Below are 21,913 nucleotides of genomic sequence, written 5' to 3'. Positions count from 1 at the left end.
TAATCTTATCGCGCCGTCGTCTATTACATATTCCCGCTTAGACTGGGGCAGGCGGAAGTTACCGACTAAGCGGAAGTCGTGTTTCACGGCATTCTCTCGCGAAATGCCATTGATGGACTGATGAAATGTTCTTGTCTTGGCTAAACTTATCAAACTTACATCAAAACAAGAACCATCCTTTGGCTACATCCCATCTGGCAATCTCACCGTTGCTCTCCGAACCGAGATGGTACCTTCTCCTCAGCCAGCTTCCACAGCTGGCGCAGGTATCGACTCCGGTCCCACTGCCATGGACAAGGATTCTACACTCCGTCAAAGAAAGGTCAAAGCGTCCCTCCCTACTGCAGAGAGCATCTCAAGCAATAGCGTAGGGGACGAAAAATCCTCAACCGACATTTCTGACGCTATCAAAGAGCAAGAGAAAGAAGAAATCAATTGGGGTAAAACGGCAACAGGCGAAATCTTCAAAGTACCCAATACTCAATCCTTCTTGCATACCCTGCTTTACACAACCCATAAATCGTCCTTGACCCGCTTAACGTTGTTCTCCTTACTGGCTCAACCGCTCTTATTTTGGCTACTCAGAAATCACGGGACCATCAGATCTGTCTTCTTCCTGTTCTACTTCGCGTTCTGGAGAGGAGCCTACGATTTTGGGTTCGCCTGGTTACTCCGCAAACAGTCCGAGAAGAAATATATCCAACGATGGCTCAAAACTCGAGGATGGCTAGACTTGACTCCAGAGAATGGAAATGACAGTAGTTGCGCTGGTGCATCAGAGGGTCTGGAGTGGGCGAAATGGTGGAAAAGGGAGTTGACGCTCAAGATGGATGAGAGTTATCAATGGGAGAATGTCCCTCAAGAGTTTAACGCTTGGTTGATGTTCAGACAATTAGTGGACATCGTCTTACTCAAGTAAGTCAGGTCTGGCATTATTCATCTGCAGGCTTCGAATCAGATCGGAAATAAGTACTGAGCTCGAATGTAGCGACTTCGTCTCATATACTTGCTTCGCATGGTCCAACCTTCATTTCCCGCCTAACCACTCCGTGCCATTCCACATACTTCGATGGGTCGGTGGATGGTCATTGATCCTCTTCAACCTGTGGGTCAAGATTGATGCCCATCGAGTGGTCAAGGACTACGCATGGTACTGGGGAGATGCATTCTGGATGATGGTCATGCAGAATGACCTTGTCTTTGACGGTGTCTACGAGATTGCTCCTCATCCGATGTATTCGGTCGGATATGCTGGATACTATGGTCTATCAATGGGTAGGTCTGGTCTTACAACGATCTCGCACTCAGCTGCCTCAGCTTACGACCTACTCGTGGACTTCTTGCAGTCGTCGGCTCGTACACGGTATTGTTTGTCTCCCTAGCAGCTCACGCTGCCCAATTTGCTTTCCTCCTGTGGTTCGAGAATCCTCGTGAGTCTGCTGTCGCCGCGCCTCTTCGAACGTATGACTGATCAGTGTCGAGTCCACTCAGACATCGAAAGAACCTATGGAGGTGGTCAGAAACCCTTAGTCTCTCGAGCACCTCTCACATGGGAAGGGAACAGCTCGGAATCCGCCTTTGCGCCTATTGCGGAAGAGGGTGAAAACCCGACCCCATCAGCTACAGAAGGTGAGCCATCTTTGTTAGATGTGACGGTTCAAACTGATCTTGGTCATTCTTAGGTGAAACAGAGAATGAAGCCGAACTGCCTGAATTACCCCCTTCCAACGTTGAGATCCACCCGGTCATTCGCAAACCTCGTTCGGATAGCTTGATGTCTTCCGGCTCAAATACCGACTCGGGCTATCCGAAATACCCGTCTAGCAGGAAATCGACAACGTCCAGAAAAAAGGAAACCAAAAAACTGAGCATGCACGACTTGACTCACAGGTTCTTCCGCAAACCCACGATTGTGCTCTCTCAACTTGACTTGTTCAGGTGAGCTTTCTTTTTGTCCGTGTTTCCTCCACTTGGAGATTGATTAGCTTACAAAATATCATGCAGGGCAAATGACTTCGCTTTGGTAGTCTTGATTGCATACGCAGTATCGACCCTTATTCCTCATCTCGGATCAAGATTAGCTTTGACAGGCCATTTTGTGCACGCCCTCCTGTGGAGATTGTTCCACTCATATGGCTTGGGTTTACTTCTGAGAGCTCAATCAAAGTCGAAATGGCTGGTCAGACACTACCTGAAGCATTATCATTATCCTGGGGATGGCACTTTTGATCTCGAAGACGAGGACGAAGGCGAAGCGAAAGAGGACGTGGTCAAGCGTGCGACAGAAGAGGCTTTTGGCAATTGGCAGGTGATATACAATATCAGTCTGGTCATGACTTACGGTATGTGCTCTGTTCTACTCCTTCAGCTGCTTTGATACCCATCACAGATAATGCAGCTAATACATCACACACATGTAGTCTCGTTCGCGGGATTGGCTTGGAAAACGTACCACTTACCCAGTGACTGGACTGTCAGCGGGACGATCCTCAGGCATGTATTAGGATTGGTGAGTGTTTCTCGTAAACGCCAAACAAACATCTGAAAGCTGACAATTTGGGATAGCTGCTTGTCGCTCTGCATGTCTGGTCAGCTGTATCCTCTTACGAGGTTCTTGGGGATTTCGGTGAGTTTTCATCACCTACTGAAGAAGCACATGCTGTCAGCCGGCGATCTGTGCGCCGACCTGACTGACATACATTCCGACGTAGGCTGGCTTTACTCTGACTTCTTCCTCATCGAGCAAATCCCCTCTCAGCTTGCTTATACCGGTATCTACCGATTCCTAAACAACCCCGAAAGAAGCATGGGTGGAGCGGCATTCCTTGGACTTTGGCTTATCAGCAATTCCAAGTTGGTGTTGATTGTCGCCTTGGCTAGTCACCTGAGCCATCAATGGTTCTTGACGTTTGTTGAGCAGTAAGTGCATTATCCATTCAGAATATCAAAGCTAGGTGTGAAGGAAGCTGATTGATTGCAACAGACCTCACATGAAGAAGCTATATGGTGATCGACTTCGTAAAGATGGTGGACTGACTAAAACCCTCAAGAATGTCGCGGATAAGACTCTCTCGACCAAAGGGGGACGAAGAGGTTCCGAGATCAGGCGAGTGGTGCAGGAAGTGAAAGGTTCGATCGAGAAGGTCGAAGAGAAGGTCACTGAAGCTGTTGAGGAGTTTTTGGACCATGGTATGTTGTCGGACAGGTGGCGCTCAGCTTGCACTGAAGAATCGGGACATTAACTTAATCATACGCCCTTCAGCCCGACCCATGTTTTCCGATATGGTACACGATACCAAGATCCTGCTCCAGCACTCAAGAGAGAGGATGATCATCACGTGAGCTCCTGATTTTCCAAGCCACCGGAAGAAGTCATGTAGCTTACCACGACGTCACAGCCGAATCGCAAACGACATCTCCGCTTATGACCCTTCTCGATACTCATTGACTCTGCCAACTTCGTCGTCCTCTCCTGCACCCAGATACCACGTCGGCCAGCCGATCAGAGTATCCTGGACTGCTCCTTCCAACCACTCGAGAAAAGATTGGATTGGTATTTACAGACTTGGCTCATGCAAATCTACTCTGGTCACTCGAATCTCCTCTGTCGGAAAATGGATGCCTATTAACGAAGAAGAATGGGATGGCGATACCTACCTCAACCCGCTTTCTCCTTCCAAGGACTCTGACGCTGGGGAAGTACTTTTCAAAGGCGAACAATTACCTTGGTCACCCGGTCAATATGAAGTGAGATATCATCATGATGGTAAACATAATGTCATGTCCCGTGTTGTGCCAATCGAGATTTTCGGTGAGTACAGTATCGCATCTATCATCTATTCTGTCCTTCTACGGAGACGCAGCCAAAACTGATGGTGCGTATTACATCATAGTTTCCAAACCTACCAATCCAGATTCGATTCGTTCTATCCGATCAACCCTTCTAGACATCGTTGCTTTATCATTGGACAATGATCCTAAGCTCGTCCCGCGATCGGCCAAGATCAAGACCAGGAAGGATAGGACTTCTTCCTCCGCATCGATCTCTCACACACCTTCCTCGACTTCCATTTCCGGCTCAATCTCGTTATCCAGCTCGATCCATCATCAACGACCATCAGGTAACATGAACAACAGAGACGTCAGCCAACGATCTATCGGTAGTGCGCTATCTTCTCTGGCTAATTTGGAAGAGAATGCTATTTCTCATTATATCGGCCCTGGAGTCAATGGCGAGGACATCAGCGATGTCTCTTCCAATAAGGCGTTCGCAATGGGAGAAGAAGACGAGTCGACGACGCCGTCAAGCAAGTCAATTCCAATCCCGATCCTCTCGAATAGAGCTGTCGATGTCGGGATTGACGTTGGTATTGATCCCGAAGATGATCTTTTAGGGGCTTCACCCTCATCGATCGATCTTCACTCTGGTCCCACTGCGCCGTTCTTCGCGCGAGACGATGACGGCGTGGGAGGCGATGACCAGACTAATGGGGAAGGCAAGGGACTTGGAGGTGGAGATCAAGATGATTTCATAATTATGACCCCTGTCCAAGCGCAACGGATCTCCGACTTGTGTCAACTTGCCTTCGGGGTAGAGGTGTCGAAGGATGTCGTAGTGGCTGATGCGAACGTTGGGGCGTTGGCTAGGCGGGTGGCGGGAGCAAGAGGTCTGACTGCGGGTAATGCGAGTGGTGCGAATAATGTCGGATCTGCCGGGGTTGGCGTTGGCGGTGGCGGTGGCGTTGGGGCAGCAGGGTTGAGTGATAAAGAGGAGTAAAAAGGTGCTGCGGGGACTGATTATGAGGGAGGTAGTGGAGCTTGAAGATGTTGTTGAAATCAGTATGAGTGTGAGGTGCGAAGATAGAAAATGCGCCATGGTGGCATTTGGTATTTGGTATAATGTGCTGGGATCGTGGAGGAGGAAGTATATAGTAAGCGCACCAAGTACAGAATGTACAATGAACGAGAACGATCTTGATTAGGCATTCCTAGCGATGTTGGATTTATTTTATAGCATATAGCATGGATGCATTGTCATGGATCGTTCATTGTCCAGTTTGAACGACGTACTTTCCACAGTGGCTTGCGTTACCAGGACGAGTGAATTGCGGATCTGATCTACATATTGGCATTTTGTATCTTGCTTCTGGCATCATGATGACAGGTTTACTTCAGATCACACGTGCGCTAGGCAAATACATATAATTCTAATTCTTACGCTGTCTATGCCATACTACCTCTTCTTCTCCTCGACAGCTAGTTTAAGAGCATCAACCAACCCCTCCAATTGTTCCTTGTACGCACATAACCACTCTTCATCCCCTTTAACCCTCTCCGAGCTCGTGATAAACTCTCTAGGCAAGATAATCTGCACATGTCTGCTTTTGTCGATCGAACGCATCTTCAGCCCGCCCTCGAGAACGGTGAGAAGCTGGTCGTGGACTTTGGATCCGCCATGACCCCCCAGAGTGATTAGTGCGAAGGGTTTTCCGGTCCATTCGTGATACAGATGATCGAGGGCGTTCTTCAAAGGAGCGGGATAGCCCCAGTTATATTGCGGCGTAAGTATTAGTACCCCGTCCCAGCCTTCAACAGTCTCAGACCATTTCTGGATCGACGGGTCTGAGTAGCTTTGTGGGAGGAGGACATGGTCTTTGGGGTGTGCTTGGGGGATCACCTCGTCTAGAAGGAGGGGGAGGGGATGGCCTGGTGATTGGTTCAGGTGAATAATTTCGAATTCGATTTCGGGTTTGACTTCGGAACCTGAGTTGGATTCAGATTCAAATTGTGACTGCGTGTTAGATCTGAGCTCGGATTCGGAGCTGGTATCAGAATGGTTGGGAGTGGGGATGATGGAAGAGGTGAAGTACTTTAGGATGCCTTCGGAGTTAGAATGAGTCCGGGTAGAGCCGAGGATGATACCGATTTTATAGGGCATTGTACCTGTGATTCGCTAGTAGGATACGTTATAGTTTCGACGGAGGGTTTGACAGGAGGCTTTTTGGTGTTAAGCTTGGTCTTGGGTACGGTCTCGACGATAAGATTCAGTTTGTTCGTTTTCTCCGTGGGGGCATCTATCGAGTGGTTGAGAAGCGATATCGAGATGATGGTACAGCCGGACGAGACGAGTGAGTATATCGGTTACAGCTATCAGATCGATGCTATATGCTATATGCTGTATGCGAAACGCCTCAGCTTCAATACACGAAGGGAATGAGGCAGCTGCGACTATCACAACTGAAACGCTGGAATACCAGGGGGTTTTATGTACTAACCACGCCTTGCGATGCCAGGATGCGATAGAAACTTGATGTTTGCAGTCTCGCCCGGAGAAGGTCAGGTCAGTATTGTTAAGCGTGGACGAGGAAAGTCTCGGATCCTCGGCATGGGGTTGATACGGCCACCTCGTCCTGGTCTAGCTTACAATTTGGTCATCTTCACTGTCACTGTCACTGTCATTGTCAGGTCATCATTCCAAAAACATGAAAACGCAGTTAGTGAAAGATCGCCGAGGCACTCGGCAAAAGCGGCATCTCGTCTTAACCTCCTCGGGAACCCATCCCGAGTGATGAGTGTACCTATTTTTAGACTGGTGCTGACTCACGCGTGTGATTTGCGCCAATGGGACCAAAATACGGTAAGTTACATGTGTATCCTACAGTGATGACTATGTAAATCTACAGACTAGACCATATTGTACCATGCACAGTGGTATCGCAGTCGTACGGACAAAGGATGCAGAGTCTATATTTACGAAAGCAGACTGTCTCCGGTTCACCCCCCTTTTCCGGCGGATCTGCTTGCGTCATCGGTATTATCTTGATCGAAGCGGGGCCAGGACCAGTGCATCATCTTATCGTTTACCAGTAATAGCGGCCAATTCAATCTTCTTCAACATCGACCTCAGATTCTTGCCTCCTTTCGTACAATTCTCCTCCAGATAACTCTCGAACGAGTTTCGAATCTCTGCTAATTTAGGTGTTAAAGGTAATTCTTCGCCTGGATTTAAGAGGGTATTGAAGAACCCATTCCAGAGGTCTTGTTGCCAGTACTGATCATTCCGACGATAATCGCATCAATATCTGTCCTCGTGCCGATTGGGGGTAAAACAGAGGAACGTTTTAGAAGGAGAAAAGTAAATGGAGACCGACTCACCCTCTTCAAACCTTGATCAATCACCCAAACCCCTTCATCGTTCTTCTCCACTTTCATATACTTCCCAAACAACATCGTGTACGCTATACTTGCCAATCCAAAGTAATCCGTATGATAACTCCACGGCGTCCCCTCTTGCATCTGTATACAATCTTTCTCATCCGCCTTCCAATCACCTATCAAGAATTTCTGATTCCTTCCAGCAGGGTAAAGTGTCAGATCAAGGGATTTACCAAAATCAATCAACTTGATACCCTTCTGACTCCATCCCTCTTTACCTTCCCTAGAATAGTCCGCCGACCACTTCGAATTGGGGATATCTTCTAAGCGTATCATACAATTATCAATCTTCAGATCACCGTGGATAAAGTCCTTCTGATGTAAATCCTCTACTATCCTCATCAATTCCACAATGAAGAAAATCGCCAGTAATTCTTCAAGAGTTGATGTTCCTTGAGTCGACGGAGCGACTCCGATGGAAGTAGCTTTGTTGACCACGTCTAAAAGGGTTCCTTGGTGCGAGTAGTCCATGAGTAAGAACGATTCATCGTGGAAAGCGTACATTGCCTTCGTGCGTATGATTGAGGGTAAAATAGTGGAATCGAGCCGATTGTAGATGCGAGATAAGACGATATATTCCCATATCGAAGAAGGGTTCTCCACCTTGATTGCGAGTTCTGACTCATCTCGACCCGCTTCGCTCTTGCCATCTTCGTCATCGGAATCCTCATCATCAGAATCCGCATCGTCTTGCATTTGTCGCTGGGCAACGTCCACGGCAGAAAAGACCAATCCAAATCCGCCTTCGCCAATCTTTTCCTGGATCTCGAATGCCTTCCCTTCTAATTCGATATTTATCATATCGTCCGGAGGTGCGACAGAAGCCCTGGAATTCGTGCTTCCTCTTCTACCTTTATTCTTGGCGAATTTCTGCAGAACTCCCCATCTCCCTGATGAAGATGCTCGACAGTCCATGAAACCACTCAAAGAGGTCAAGGGCGGTTCGATAGATTTCATTATAGCGTTCGAAACTTCCTCAGATGACGGATTGCACGGGTTCGGTATGATGAAGAGTTGATCGTGCGAAGCGGTCACGAATTCCTCGTAGGCCGGCTCGACTGACCCTTCTCGTGCACTATGCATCGTTTCGCCTTCAGTCAACACCATTGTATGACCGTGCACGTCGTTCTCGTTTCGATGTATCGTAAATCCTTCCGGAAGCTGGAATTTCCCGTTGATATCGCCAGATGGCTGGTCTTCTTCCGACAATAACGATTTATCGTACTCCGCATATTGCTCTGGCGCAGGAGTGGTCGACAGGGGTTCTTGAGACTCTGATTCAGCAATCGCTTTGGGTGGCTCAGTTGCTTCTATCGCATTTCCTCCCTCAATCTCTTCTTCTTCTGCATCCTCAGCCACGCTGAAGGGTCTCGAGCTGCCGCCGAGCGATGACCGGAAGTTCGTCATATTAGTGTATTCGCACGTCCGCTCGGTAATAGGGGTCATGGTGTTGATCTGGAATCTGCGCATTCCTCCTCTCGGTCTTCCCTCTTCCTCCTCTTCACGGACGTCGTTGAGCTCAATCTGACCGACCTCTTCTTGTACTTGGTCCAGCGCGTCTCCTTCTTCTTCGCCTTCCGGAACTTCCTGGATGATCTCGGTCGTACCTCTTCCATAAGAGCTCTGGCGGGTCAGAGCCGGCGTAGCGAACAGATTCTGGGATAGAGGGGTTCTTTTGGGTGGCGCGGAGGGGGTGGCTTGTACATTCTCATGAGCGTTCTCTTGATTCTCGTCAGAGAAGATGTTGAAGGCTTTGGGCTTGGATGCAGAAGCTGATGGAGTCTTATTGGCAAGTGGAGTCTTGGCGGGAGTCTCGCTGAAGATGTTGAATTTGTTGTCTCTACTCGCTGAGGGCGGGACAGAGTTCTCATCGCTGAAAACTGCCAAGGCAGGTTTGGTAGACTGAGATTGAGGCTGAGTGCTGGAATCGGAAAAGACCAAGGGTTTCACATTGTGAGCCTGTTCATTGGCCGGGCTGAATAGTCGATTCGGAGCCTGTCCAGCTGGAGTAGGTGTAGGTGGCACCGCCCCGCCAGGTGTGGGAGCTAACATGGTCACGGCAGCTTGTCTGGTGGGCAAAGGTGTAGGAGCGGATTGGACTGGCTCTTCGTCCTCATCCTCGTCCGACGATTCATCCGAATCGCTATCCCCAGCTCCACGTATCTTGCCTCCATGAATGGTCTGATCGAACATCCGCATGACTTCTAATTCGGCAAGTTTGGTATTGACCGTCGGGGAAGGTGGTTTGATCTTCTTTTCTTCCGGTTTCGGAGTTGATGCTGCCCATGCAACCAGAATCATCAATTCCACTACTCATTTGAGTAATTCGGTCAGCCCACGAAGACTCACATCCGGGGGCATGCCACTGTCTTTCCCAGTCTGCCACTTCGCCTCTCCAATCTTTCCCTAGGATCCCTCGTTGTCTCGCTCTGACCTCCTCGAAACTCCATTCATCCCCATTCTTGAACACCGAGTTCCAGTCGAACATCCTTTTCTCAAGTTTTCCGGCGGCACTCCTGATCTCAGGTCCGTCTCTAGGGCATTCCCAAGGCTGCATGACGAAACCACTTCCTGCTTTGCTCGCCGTTGCCGGTCTAGGCGGTTTCCTCGCCGAAGGCGGAGCCGGTAAAGACGGTATGGCGGTGGAGAGCTCAGAGGTATCGTAGTGTCTAAGTGGATCGGATTTGAGGAGCTCAGCTTCCGTTGGCGGTTGTCTCTGTCGGACGAAGACTTCGTCCGCCGATCTTATACCTTCGTTCTCGGTCTGGACCATTAAACAGAATGAGCCCGATAGCGTGCACATATCAGGGGGAAAGACTTACAACATCCTTGAAGACTTCCACTTTTGGTGTCCTAGGAGCGATTCGACCCCTGCCTACACTTTGCGGCAAAGTCTCGCCCTTCCACTGCGTAGCTTCAACGGTATTCTCCTTCCGTCTCGCGTCCCGCGTGCCGAAATCAGCCCATTCTCCTGGCGCAGTATCCTCGTTTCTGCCCCGATCATCCGAGAAAATCTCCATCTTTGAGCCATTCCCTTTACTAGCTACTCTGAGGGAGGGCGCTAGCTGGGTGGCACCCGCTACAGAGGTCGAAGCAGTCGCGACTTGACCCAACACTGATCGCCCCGGCGTGCGCAAAGGACCGGAAGATGAAGACGGCTCATCATCTGGCACAACGCCGGAAGGTGGAGCCATGATACGCTCAAGGAATTGCTTATGACGGTTCTTGAGTCGATCCAGTGGGGATGCTTTTCGTGCTGTGCCCAAGCGATATATCTCGTCTGCCTTCTTGCGCCTGGTCACAAAGTACGTGAAACTCGCAATCAGCTCGGTTATCGGAGAATCTAAATGGGGTAATTACTTACCTGCTCAGACCTTCCAGAGAGCTTGCCCATTCTTCGTAGAAGACTGAATGTTTGGTACCTATATCTCTCGACTCGAGGAATGACCAGATCTCCTCCCTTCGTTCTATCTGTCTGGCATACATGACCCATAGTTTTAGATACCGCACATCTTGGGTATACCGAGCATCGTTGACGAATCGTCTGGTGGTCGTCTCGAGCAGGGGTAGAAGGTGACTGTCGGAAGAAGGGTGATGCTGGACTACGAATAGTATATATCTGGGCAAGTCAGGAAGATAGGTCAGCTTGTCGCACGTCAACTTTTGGTAGTAAATATCCTTCTGGTCTGACGTACTTGTTGTACACGTCAAGCACATCTTGTATACCATCTATCATGTCTTCACCCTCCTTGTCTCTTCTCTCGGCTTCTTCTATATCTTTTCGGAATCGATCATGTCCCTCTTGTACGACCTTGTCTGCTGCGGTAGGCTCTTTGAACACATTGGATAGAGTCGCCGCTGAACGTCCACTTGCCAACGGTCGGATATTTTCTTTCTGAGATTCTATCAGAGCGAAATCGGTTACTGGTCCTGATGTTGGTGAAGAGGGCCGCTGAGCGGGGGAGAACAGTGACTCCATCTTGAACAATCTCCTCGGTGACTTATCGCTATGAGTCGTTAAAGTATCGTTAGTATGGCTGCTGCCATAAGAAAAGAAAAGCAAGCAGTTGTAGTCAAAAGTCAAAATCAGTCGCATTGTCTTTGTCTTTGTTTACCTCTCTCTGCACGCGTCTCTCCCTGGCTTTGTTTGGCTCGCATCTTTATCACGTAATCAAAACCACGCGCACTGAACAGTGACAAGTCTGACGTGGCAATAACAAACACCTTGTCCATGCGTCATAAACACGCATGTGCCTGGAATATGACGACGAAGCATCATTTACCTCCACTATGCACGTCCGCTGACTTTGAATGGTGACAATATAAAGAGGCGACAATCATACATCAAGTCATCAACTTGCCCCTTGATACGGTCAAGAAAGGTTTAGCAATATGGTCACCAAAGACGACAGTAACAAGCCATACTATCTACAACAGGACAGCGAGGAAGAACAAGGGATAGTCTTACCTGCAGAGGAAGATGATCCGACTATACCCCCAGACGAGAGCAAGAAAGATAGGAAAGACAGGGTGGAGAAGGAGAAAAAGGCTGGAGTCAAGAGAGTCAAAGTTGGAAAAGTAGAAGTAGATCCAAGTGTCGGTGAGTGTCCTGACTTGACCATGTAATCGTGATCCTTTGTCCACAGAAGGGCTAGAATATGACTGAATAACGCATATGTCCTGAGGAACAGATTATGCGAACTTCACTTCGGGTGGTCCGGGATTGGATTCGAAGGCGGTTCTGGATGATATGGGAATGATCAATATCTGGGTGAATCTCAAGAAACCTCTACCGGACTTACCGAAAGATTATGCGAGACCTGTCAAGGAGTACGCGGTTGACCGAAGGGAGGGAGTCAAATGTCCCCCCTTGAATATCGTGATCTTCATAGTGGGCTCAAGAGGTACGTCCAGTTCTCAATCACAATCTGCGCAGCCAATCAAGGCGGACCAATAGAGACATTGTTGAAGCTGGCTTTCGATAGGTGATGTTCAACCGTACATGTCTCTTGCTCTGCATCTCATCACCACGCATTCTCATCGGGTCAGAATCGCCACGCATCCAGATTTCAAGGAATTTGTGATCGAAGGCAACAAGTACCTCAGAGGCAAAAAGGGCATCGACGGCGAGAGTCTAGAAGGGAAGCTTGAATATTTCGATGTCGGTGGTAATCCCAAAGAATTGATGGCGTATATGGTCAAAAGCGAGTCTTCCATCTGTTCGCACGAAGCTTCGCGCGAAATTGTGGAATTCGCACTGATCCCGAGCTTTCGTAGATCCCGGTTTGTTACCAGGAATGGCGAGCTTGACAAATGGCGATATATCCTCGAAGCGAAAGATGACGAGTGAAATGCTCGAAGGATTCCATCAATCGACTTATACACCCGATCCAGTCACTGGCAGACCGTTCGCTGCGGACGCTATAATCAGTAATCCGCCTGCTTTTGGTCATGTACACATAGCCGAGGCTTTGGGACTGCCTCTTCATATGTCATTCAGTATGTCTGGTACCCGGTATAGCTGGTCATGAGTTGGACCACAGCTTACATGGATGTCCCTTGGACATTAGCCATGCCATGGTCGCCCACAACGGCTTTCAATCACCCTTTGGTCAATGTTGAGCAATCTAATGCCGAGAAGGGGTTGACGAATTACCTAAGTTTCGCTCTGGCTGAGATGCTGTGGGTTTTTCTGTGCGATGAGACTCCGGCCATCTGAGCTGATGCGAAATTTGAACAGTACTTGGCAAGGCTTAGGCGATGTGATCAATTCTTTCCGAAGCAAGACATTATTCCTCGAGCCTCTGTCTATGGGGTCTGGACCATCAATCGTTGATAGACTGAAGATACCCTGGACATACTGCTGGAGTCAAGGTTTGATAGAGAAGCCCAAGGACTGGAAAGAGCACATTGGTGAGCTTGACGGACTAATCACCGCCCCTGAGATGGCTGAAGATTCTATAAAACCTAGACATCTCGGGCTTCTATTTCATGGAAGGAGATCAGACTTTCCAGCCTGAACAAGAACTGAAAGAATTTTTGAAAGCCGGTGATCCGCCTATATACATCGGGTAAGCGGAAATGTCACTGAGCAGGGTCCACGCTAATTCACGGAACATCCAACAGCTTTGGTTCTGTCGTTGTTGAGGATGCTGCAGCTATGACCAGTGAGTTCGCTTGATAGTGCGAATCTCATTCCAATGAAGCTCACCACTCTGGTAGAAACAATTTTTGATGCAGTCAAGTCTGCCAAAGTGCGGGCACTGGTTAGTGCGGGATGGGGAGGACTAGGAGGCGCCGAAGTCCCGGATAATGTGTTTATCTTGGAAGGTTAGTCCCTAGTCTGCTGAAGAATACTATAGCTCATGATATTCTCAGGCAACATCCCCCATGATTGGCTTTTCTCGGAAGGCCGTGTCAGTGCGGTGTGTCATCACGGTGGTAAGCTGGATTAGCGACGTTCACTTGTTGATCTATAGCTGACGATCTATCTTAGGGGCCGGAACGACCGCGATTGGTCTGCGGAACGGCTTGCCAACGATCGTAGTACCCTTCTTCGGCGATCAAGCGTACGTCGGATGAAATTTCTGCCTTTTTCGCTGCAACTGACGCTTCCGAAACACAGCTTCTGGGGCAACATGATACATAAGGCAGGAGCGGGGCCAGCACCGATTCCACAGAAAACGCTCAACGTAGAGAACCTAGCCAAAGCGTTAGAATTTGCGATATCGCCTCACGCCAAGTCTGCTGCCGGCGAGATGGCGCAGAAAATCAAGTCCGAGAATGGAGAGATCAAGGGAGTTGAAAGTTTCCATAGACATCTACCCTTGTTGAATATGAGGTGAATATCCATTCCGCCGAACAAGGGTTGAAGCAAGGTGAGATAATGCTAGACAAGTACTGACGGCTACTTCCACGCAGATGCGACGTTGATCCCAGCCGATTGGCCTTATGGTATTCCGACAAACTCCATCTGAGGCTGAGTGGTCCTGTCGCTGCTCTGATGGTGGAAAAGGGAATGATCGATTGGAAAGACCTAGAAGTTCACCGAGCGAAAGAGTACGACTCGAAGAGAAGAGTAGTTGATCCTATCAGCGGTGGGGCTACTGCTATTCTCGGGACTGTCACTGGCTATTATTCCGGTATCGCGCAGATCTTCTATAATCCGGTGAGTCGCCGATATTACGATTTGTCCAACTTTGGGGAATGGGGCTGAAGTTTCTGTGCTCCTAGCCAAAGGGAATTATCAATACGACCACGGCCATCCCGAGAGGTGGGTCCTGCACCCTTGTTGAGGTGCGAAGGTAGGTAGACCGAAGCTGACGCAATGCGCATAGGTCTGATTAACATCGTCGATAACATCTATGAGGGGATGGACAATATACCTCGCATGATCGGTTCTGAGGAGGTTCGCGAGAAGGGTAAAGTGGACGATTTTGAGAGTGGCGTGAAAGAAGGAGCGAAAGGTGTCTTCTACGGATATTGGGACGGTATCACTGGATTAGTCAGAGAGCCGGTCGAAGGAGCTAAGAAAGAGGTGCCTCTTCTACCATTTGAAGTTTAGCGGAGAAGGTCAGCTGATTATTCGATTGTGTGCTAGGGCTTTGTCGGAGCCATCAAAGGAATGGGAAGAAGTTGTAAGTCGTTGCCTGCGCCGAATTTTGGAGCTGAATAATGAGCTGAATGATGGTTTGTTAGATGTCAATGCGACCGTCAGACCAGCTATCGGTGAGTACCTCTAAATGAAAACAAACAGAGCGCTGGAAGAGCAGTTTTGATGAATAGGGATGAATAGGAATTATGGGAGCAATCTCGTTGCCATTGAGAGGAGCCACAAAAGCATTTAAAAACAAGTTTTCTGCACCACAAGAAATCGTCTTACAACAACCTAGAAAACTCCTCTCTGTTGAATCGTTAGCTACTTTGTCGGAAGAGAAGAAAACGGAATTATCTAAGAAGTTTGAAGACATGACTACGCCGGCGAAAGTGAAAGAACGGAATGAACAGTTGAAAAAACGAGCGAAGAGATTATTGGCCGGAGATGCGAGTGCTCTAGAAGAGGATTCTAGTCAAACTCAGAGTCAAGGTGAAAAGGGAGAAGATCTAGTAGAAAAGGATATGGAGAAGATCAGTATTCAAGCTCCGACGCAAGTGTCAGCTCAAGATGAATCTGCTTCAAGGACGGGCGAGGCCAATGCCAAGGCTGATACGTCTAGGACCGGGGAGAGCCAACTGAGTAAGGAGGAACAAGAGGCGGAACAGCGGGGATATGAAAGAGCTTTGAAAGAGTTGAAAGAACGGGAAGGCAGGTGAAGTCGAGTCAAGTGATTGATTGGACTGCGACTGCGTTTGCTATGCTTCTGCTCTTTTTGTGAATTTGCGCTTCTGGATCCCAGTACGATGGTAGGGAGAGACCTTGTATGTGTATATGCTGTGTATGAAATATCGCTGGTCTCGTTTCTGTAGACGATTCATGGATGTACGAGTAATTGTGTAAACACGATATGATGCAGTGTTACGAGTATTCTTATGTCGTTGTCGGAGGTCCGACACCACGGTTCAGCCTTCATCTGCCACGGTTGCCGAAGTATCGATTGATACAGTCTTGTGGGTACCAGGGTGCATGACAGGCCGACTCGGCACGGCATAAGCCATACAGACATGCAGACTTCCGTACGTTGCTTTCGTATCGCTTTCTCGTACATGGGCGTCATTGTACCAGACATGCGGAATATGAACCAGACATATCCCCTCCGATCCGATATGACGGATGGATCTAATAGCTCAGGTCTTCTTGTTCCTTCGTCAAGTCTAGAATCTAGGATCTAGGATCTAAAACCTAATGATAACATGGTAGCTTGCAGCTTGGTGGATTGGTAGTGCCACCCTAATACGGTGATCTGGATCTCTAAATTTCATTTATAGACGTCACTCGCATCATCGTCGTCAACCCAACCCCCTCGCCACGGGCATCTTGATTTAGCTGAATGCGATTTTGCCTTTGCCCAGTGTTGTATTAGGGGTGTTACAGACCACAGACTACAGACTACAGTGACCTAGAGCCTGAGCCGAGCCTGAGTGATGTCGAATGTCAGTTCAGTCAGGTCAAACCAATCGAATTCATGCAATTTGGAATCACCCCCTGGAACTCGCGTCCTGATCCTGAATGGAATGGAATGAATAGGGATCAAGGGGGAAATAGGGGTAAGGGGTAAAGGGGTAAGAAAAAGATTGCTCGCGTGGGAGAGGATGGGGGTTTTGTCTCGGGTTCACTTTGAAATGACGTTTGTGTGGCGTCGTTTTAGGGCGAAAGGGACCTGAAAAGGGGGGATGCACGTGTTAAGGGCTCTCAATTGAATTTTCTTGATCCCGCACTTTGCACTTTCTTTCAGTGCATGTCGGAGAGAAATCAAGGAAAAGAGGAAAGAAGAATTCGGTTGAATTTTGCAGAAATGATTACGCACTTCTGTCTGTGCGTGAATTGGATTTCAAGCTACGGAACAGGATAACACTCCAAGCTTAAGGGGTCTGCTTTCACAAGGGTAGGGTTCCATACTTTTCCAGCTTGCTGTCTACATCTAGACGGAAAGAAACGAGTGATCAATTCAAGTGCCAAGGGGTAAAGGCACTGAACTGAAATAAGGGGAGCTTGGGGAAAAGGAAAATTAAGGTGCAGAAATTGTAATTCTCCATATTTCTTTAGTTGATAACCCCAAAATTTCAATTGAGGGTTTCATCGTTTCATCGTTTTACCCTTGAATTTGTAATGACCTTGATTACCATTACGATTTACTCGTAGGTTCAGGGCACTTTCCAAATCACTCACACGACTAGCCATAGTTTTCTATTGAAATTCACATGCAAGTATCCAAGCTGCCCAAAAGCCATTCAATAGACCATATCAGACTTCTTAACCACCTCGCAGCTCGAATAATCCGCAACAAACCTCACGTACTCGTAGGGAGGCTCACCAAGCCCAAAAAAGAGGAAGAAGAAGACGAAACCCATATCCGAAAAGAATAGGAAACTTGGACAAGACCAAAAAAGCGTTCCTCGTTTCATCTTTTCCCAAAAATCCATTTTCTCCTTCTCACCAAGCACTCTACACTCACCACTCACTACTCACCACTCATACCCTGTGACAAACAAACAAGAACTCTACTCCTTCTCGGATCGATCTTTAGATTGTCAGAACAACAACAGAAACAAAAACAAAAGCGAAGTCATTCAAGATGATCATTCCAATTAGTAGAAGATCATAACACACCTTCTTTTGTAGGGCATCGGCACCGCGGAGGTCGACCGCCAAGCGACCTTTGATTCATTTCGTACGGAAGATTCCTCTCCTCAACGATAATCGGAAGATCTTCAAGCAGACGATCTCATCCTTTGATCGCTCTTCAGAGGAACTAACAGCTATTATCCATATCACACGATATTTCTCACATCCTCCGAATCCACCCTTCCCTTCGGTTTTCAAGATGAACACCCAATAAATGGACAATCCTTGATCGTCCGAACGAGGCCTCATCAACCGAAAACCCCTTTTCCTTAGCAGTATATCTAGTCTAAAGCTCGACACAGAAAGCTAGTTCCGATCACCTCGTAGGAGACTCAGCAAAGCATATCCCGTCTTAATCTCCATCAGCTCGAGCCGCTGCAATATAACATTAATACGCAATGTCACCTCACGTTCAACCTTTATTCACCTCGTGCCCTTTAGTCTTTCCTCCTCCTTCTACCGCCTCTTCTCCTCACGGACACGATCACGGTCAATCCCTGTTCGTCACTTCGCCCATATCAGCCACGCCTCCTTTCGACGAGACTGAGGAACTCAAACATGCCAGATCCTCTCAACCTTCATCCCGATACAACTCTATCCTCCCATCCCCAGTCTTCGAGGCGCTCTCGTTCAACAAGATCCCCGTCCCTTCCTCGACGACAGCCTCGACAGATTCCGAAGCCTTCTCTTCTGATTGGGCGGGACCTACAGAGTCGAAGAGATCAAGTATCCAATCGCCATCCCTCATAAGTTGTTTGTTCCAATCTACCGCGATTGTTGCCAAAGATCAGCAATTCAGTAACAACAACCAGAAATCATTCTCCGGGCATAGCCAGAGTCACACCCAATACCAGGGAAGAAGTAGTTCCGGAGAAGGAAGTAATCGACCGATCCTGAGAAGAGACACGATGTCTACATCGGCTAGTGAAGATAATCTTGGAGCCTTCGGATTGGGCATAAATAAGCTGAATCTTGAGGATCACGATGGCATTGGCAATGGAAGATGTCCACCTGTGATTAGAAAACGACCTTCGATCTTGACTTTCGCTGTCTCTTCCCCGAGAGCTGGACCCAGTCGACCGCCATCTCGATCTACGTCTACTTCAGCTTCCCCGACTTCTTCCTATGCTTGCGGAAGATTGCCGCGCAGTCCGTGTGTCAGACCCAATTGGGGAAAAATACGCGGGCAGGTGGAGAAGGAAATTCAGGAGGACGACGAGCAAGACAACGAGGATAATGAGGAAGACGACGACGAAGACGAAGATGAAGATGAAAATGAAGATTATATAGTGGACTCACCATTACCGATTCCGGGGCATGATAGCGATGAAGAGGATGCGGGGTACATGGAGGACGAAGAAGATGGCGACACGTCTGAGGAAGATGATGATGACGATGCCATAAATCACGGTGCGGATCGTATCTTTGCTGGACCGTCTCGATCGCGGACAACCTCTGATTGGAACAACAATGTCATCGAATGGAACAAAGATTACTTGGCGACTCCGAAACGAAGATCAACTACCATTCCACAGCAGCAGCCGTTGTTGAATTACATGACTTCGACAGACGATTGTTTCGATAATGATAATCAGCCTATGCCTGTGCGAGGACGTAAGACCTCTATAGCGATCAACGAGAACACCAAGCCGTCTTCGAACCGATGTACGAGGCACAGATCTCCCCCACCCCCTATCCGCCTTAAGGCTTCCTCAATCCAAGTGCCCCCTGCCGCCAGATCACCATCAGCCTTTGATCTGTGCAGAAGGAGAGACTCAGGCTCGGTCGAAGTTGCAGCTAGAAAAGGATGGAAATCGGACGATTATGCTTTTTTTCCGAATCCTAATCGTCACAAGGCTTCTTCTTTGGCTTTGGGTTGTCAAAAGGAAAAGGGGACAAATCAATTCAAATTACCTTCGGCCTCGACCTCGACTGCTACTTCAGCCTCTGCCTCTGCTTCTGCTTCGAGAGAATCGATAACACCTCAGACTGGAGGCGCATCAGGAAATAGGAAAAATTCATTACCCACACCGAAATTGGATGGTCGTTGTCATTCGACTAGATCAATATTGAAGAGGAACGCCACTTCGAGTAATATCCACAACTATGAACCGCAATCCACGCCGATGATTCGATCTTCAGGTGAAATAGCGAAGATACCACCTAAGACTCCTCCCTTGGATAATCACTCTATCCCTTTGACTGGCGCAGGAGTGAATCTCCTGAGAAGAGGTTCGGCACCTGCGAAATCGATTCAGCAGCAAGCTCAGAAAGCATGCGCGAACGGGCTACTTGATATTGGGATTGGGCCAGGGAATACGAAACCGTGCATAGCTAGAAGTGCGACGGGGTACGAAGAGGAAGAAATGGGGTATCATAAAGATCGAGGATTGAGGATATACTGATATATGGATTGGCATTCATGGCTATTCATGTTGTTTGTTGTTTGATCTTTGCGGTCTTTTGTTTTGTTGATATAGACATAGACATAAAGATAGACTAGATAGACAGACATTTAGCTCAACAGTCAACAGGCAGCCCTGTTGATGCACGCATGTAATGAACACATAGAGCATTCATTTCCTGTGGTTGCTGATGTACAAACTACAATCTTTGATCGCCATTCAGAGCATTTGCATTTGCATTTGCCGGTGTACATTTGTACATTTGTACAGTTGAGTTATGCTATGCTTTCGTAAGCTTACTTCGAGTTTGGTGGTCGACCTCCACTTTGGATTTCATCATCGGATTTCATGATGGAGCTGTTAGATCGTCATCTCATCTCATTTCACGCCACTGGTCACTGATACTATACTCATACTACTTTCTTCGACTTTTGTGTACTACTTATACTGTATACAGCGTGACCTAAACGGGACTCACTTCGTAAAGCTTCCACCATCTCGCCACGATCAAAGCCTCAACAGTTCTGATACTCGCCTCAGCCATCGTATTGGCATTTTCCTTTGGTTCTGATATAGACACAGAGTGGATGTTACCGATCCGGAATTTCTTAGCTTCGTTCTCTTCGCACGCAGCATCGAAAATGGCTCCTAAAGCGCCGCCCCCTCCGACTGTGCCTACCGCTATCAAAGGGCGAGAGAGTGTGCAGCAAGGAGGTCAAGGTGAAGGAGGTGAGCTTGGACTGGACTGCGAATGCTTTTAGTCAGAATTAGCGGGTGGCGTATGTATGGAATAGGCTGACGAGCGATTTTTCGCTCGATTGATCGTTGTTGTTGTTTGCAGTTGAACATGCTACTTTTGCATCGGGATGCTTTGTGAGTTTGATCTCACCCTACTACTCCGGCCTTTGGTCTTCTGCTCTGTGCGGAGCCTCACGTTACAAGATGAGATCGGCACCGATGCTTACGATAACGCTCGCAGTGGGGCACAGAACACCTCTTCTCGAAACATTATGGACATCTTCCTCAGTTTAAAGCTATCTCGGGGTACACAGGCGGTCAAGCTGAGAATCCATGTGCGTTTGTCTCTCTTGAATTTCCCAGCTCTGTGTGCGACATTTAGCTCTGTACGAGACATCTTGCTGACTCTGGCCCTGGTCATTTCGCTCATCCTGTTTCATGGACCTATCCCATCTCATAAACTTGAATCGAATCGCTTACTCCTCATCATCCACTGTACCCCACTTGTTCCATGATGACTTGACCCGTATCGTGATCACCCCACCCACAGCGTACAGACAAGTATGTTCCGGTACGACAGGCCACGCCGAAGCAGTACAACTCACCTACACTACGGGTTCCGTGTCGTACGCTGAGCTCGTCGAATTCTTTTACCGGACACACGACCCTACGACGGTAGATCGACAAGGCCCAGATAGAGGTAGTCAGTATCGAAGTGCCATCTTCTTCCATTCGTCTGAACAGGAAGATCTGGCGAAGAAGGTCACTGCTGAAGTGCAGGAGAAATAGTACGTTGCCACTTTGTCGCTTCTTTCCCCGATAATCAGTCTCTTGGCCTGTTTCCAGATCCAATGATCCAGCGATCCAATACACTACCTAGTATCTGTTGAGCTTTTTTCGTACTGATTCCCTCATTTTGGTGTCACCAGCCTCAAGGGAAGACCGATTGTCACGCAGATTGCGAGGGCGGGGAAATGGTATCCTGCTGAAGACTATCATCAAGAATACCGTGAGTTTATTTCGTACACTTGTAATACATGATTGAGGTGAGCTATTGGACTGTTACTGAATTATGCGCCTGCAGTCGATAATAACCCAGGAGGATATGAATGCCCGACCCATAGATTCTACTGGTAACGGCAGGATTGTGGATTGTGGCATGTATGTATGGTAGATTAGACTTCGGGAACCCCAACCATGTGAATGGATGTTATGTAGTACAGTGAAATAAATGCTACGCTTCAACCGAAGTTGTTCTCTCATCTGCCTACCA

At 48.2% G+C, this 21,913-nt stretch overlaps 6 protein-coding genes across 6 annotated transcripts; 4 read left to right on the top strand and 2 right to left on the bottom strand.

Moving 5' to 3' along the window:
• Nucleotides 1-226: 226 nt before the first annotated feature.
• Nucleotides 227-4,777, top strand: I303_107475 (uncharacterized protein; the record flags this gene model as incomplete). The annotated part of the gene is made up of 13 exons (XM_018410154.1): nt 227-915; nt 989-1,275; nt 1,347-1,430; nt 1,492-1,629; nt 1,683-1,938; nt 2,005-2,342; nt 2,421-2,509; nt 2,566-2,626; nt 2,712-2,919; nt 2,984-3,189; nt 3,263-3,338; nt 3,399-3,811; nt 3,894-4,777. 13 exons carry the CDS (start codon nt 227-229, stop codon nt 4,775-4,777), a joined length of 3,729 nt encoding a protein of 1,242 aa, XP_018261157.1.
• Nucleotides 4,778-5,233: 456 nt separating this feature from the next.
• Nucleotides 5,234-5,938, bottom strand: I303_107474 (uncharacterized protein; the record flags this gene model as incomplete). Its single annotated transcript, XM_018410153.1, has 1 exon — nt 5,234-5,938. One exon carries the CDS (start codon nt 5,936-5,938, stop codon nt 5,234-5,236), a length of 705 nt encoding a protein of 234 aa, XP_018261156.1.
• Nucleotides 5,939-6,853: 915 nt separating this feature from the next.
• I303_107473 (uncharacterized protein) lies at nt 6,854-11,194 on the bottom strand (the record flags this gene model as incomplete). The annotated part of the gene is made up of 6 exons (XM_065969596.1): nt 6,854-7,051; nt 7,156-9,494; nt 9,565-9,979; nt 10,038-10,509; nt 10,580-10,834; nt 10,911-11,194. The coding sequence occupies 6 exons, from the start codon at nt 11,192-11,194 to the stop codon at nt 6,854-6,856; spliced, it is 3,963 nt and encodes a 1,320-aa protein (XP_065825668.1).
• Nucleotides 11,195-11,607: 413 nt separating this feature from the next.
• I303_107472 (uncharacterized protein) lies at nt 11,608-15,528 on the top strand (the record flags this gene model as incomplete). The annotated part of the gene is made up of 18 exons (XM_065969595.1): nt 11,608-11,815; nt 11,907-12,119; nt 12,201-12,419; nt 12,493-12,714; nt 12,786-12,897; nt 12,956-13,128; nt 13,187-13,286; nt 13,342-13,382; nt 13,438-13,545; nt 13,594-13,656; nt 13,712-13,784; nt 13,841-14,056; nt 14,137-14,383; nt 14,449-14,488; nt 14,553-14,752; nt 14,816-14,852; nt 14,914-14,943; nt 15,011-15,528. 18 exons carry the CDS (start codon nt 11,608-11,610, stop codon nt 15,526-15,528), a joined length of 2,820 nt encoding a protein of 939 aa, XP_065825667.1.
• Nucleotides 15,529-17,895: 2,367 nt separating this feature from the next.
• I303_107471 (uncharacterized protein) lies at nt 17,896-19,902 on the top strand (the record flags this gene model as incomplete). The annotated part of the gene is made up of 1 exon (XM_018410150.1): nt 17,896-19,902. The coding sequence occupies one exon, from the start codon at nt 17,896-17,898 to the stop codon at nt 19,900-19,902; it is 2,007 nt and encodes a 668-aa protein (XP_018261153.1).
• A 641-nt stretch (nt 19,903-20,543) lies between these two features.
• On the top strand, nt 20,544-21,777 carry I303_107470 (peptide-methionine (S)-S-oxide reductase; the record flags this gene model as incomplete). Its single annotated transcript, XM_018410149.2, has 6 exons — nt 20,544-20,631; nt 20,744-20,775; nt 20,882-20,975; nt 21,191-21,428; nt 21,570-21,649; nt 21,725-21,777. The coding sequence occupies 6 exons, from the start codon at nt 20,544-20,546 to the stop codon at nt 21,775-21,777; spliced, it is 585 nt and encodes a 194-aa protein (XP_018261152.2).
• Nucleotides 21,778-21,913: the final 136 nt, after the last annotated feature.

Source organism: Kwoniella dejecticola, chromosome 9 (genome assembly GCF_000512565.2).
Source record: "Kwoniella dejecticola CBS 10117 chromosome 9, complete sequence".
NCBI lineage: Eukaryota > Fungi > Basidiomycota > Tremellomycetes > Tremellales > Cryptococcaceae > Kwoniella > Kwoniella dejecticola.
Note: the sequence above shows the minus strand (reverse complement) of the source record. Positions and strands in the feature narration are given on the sequence as shown.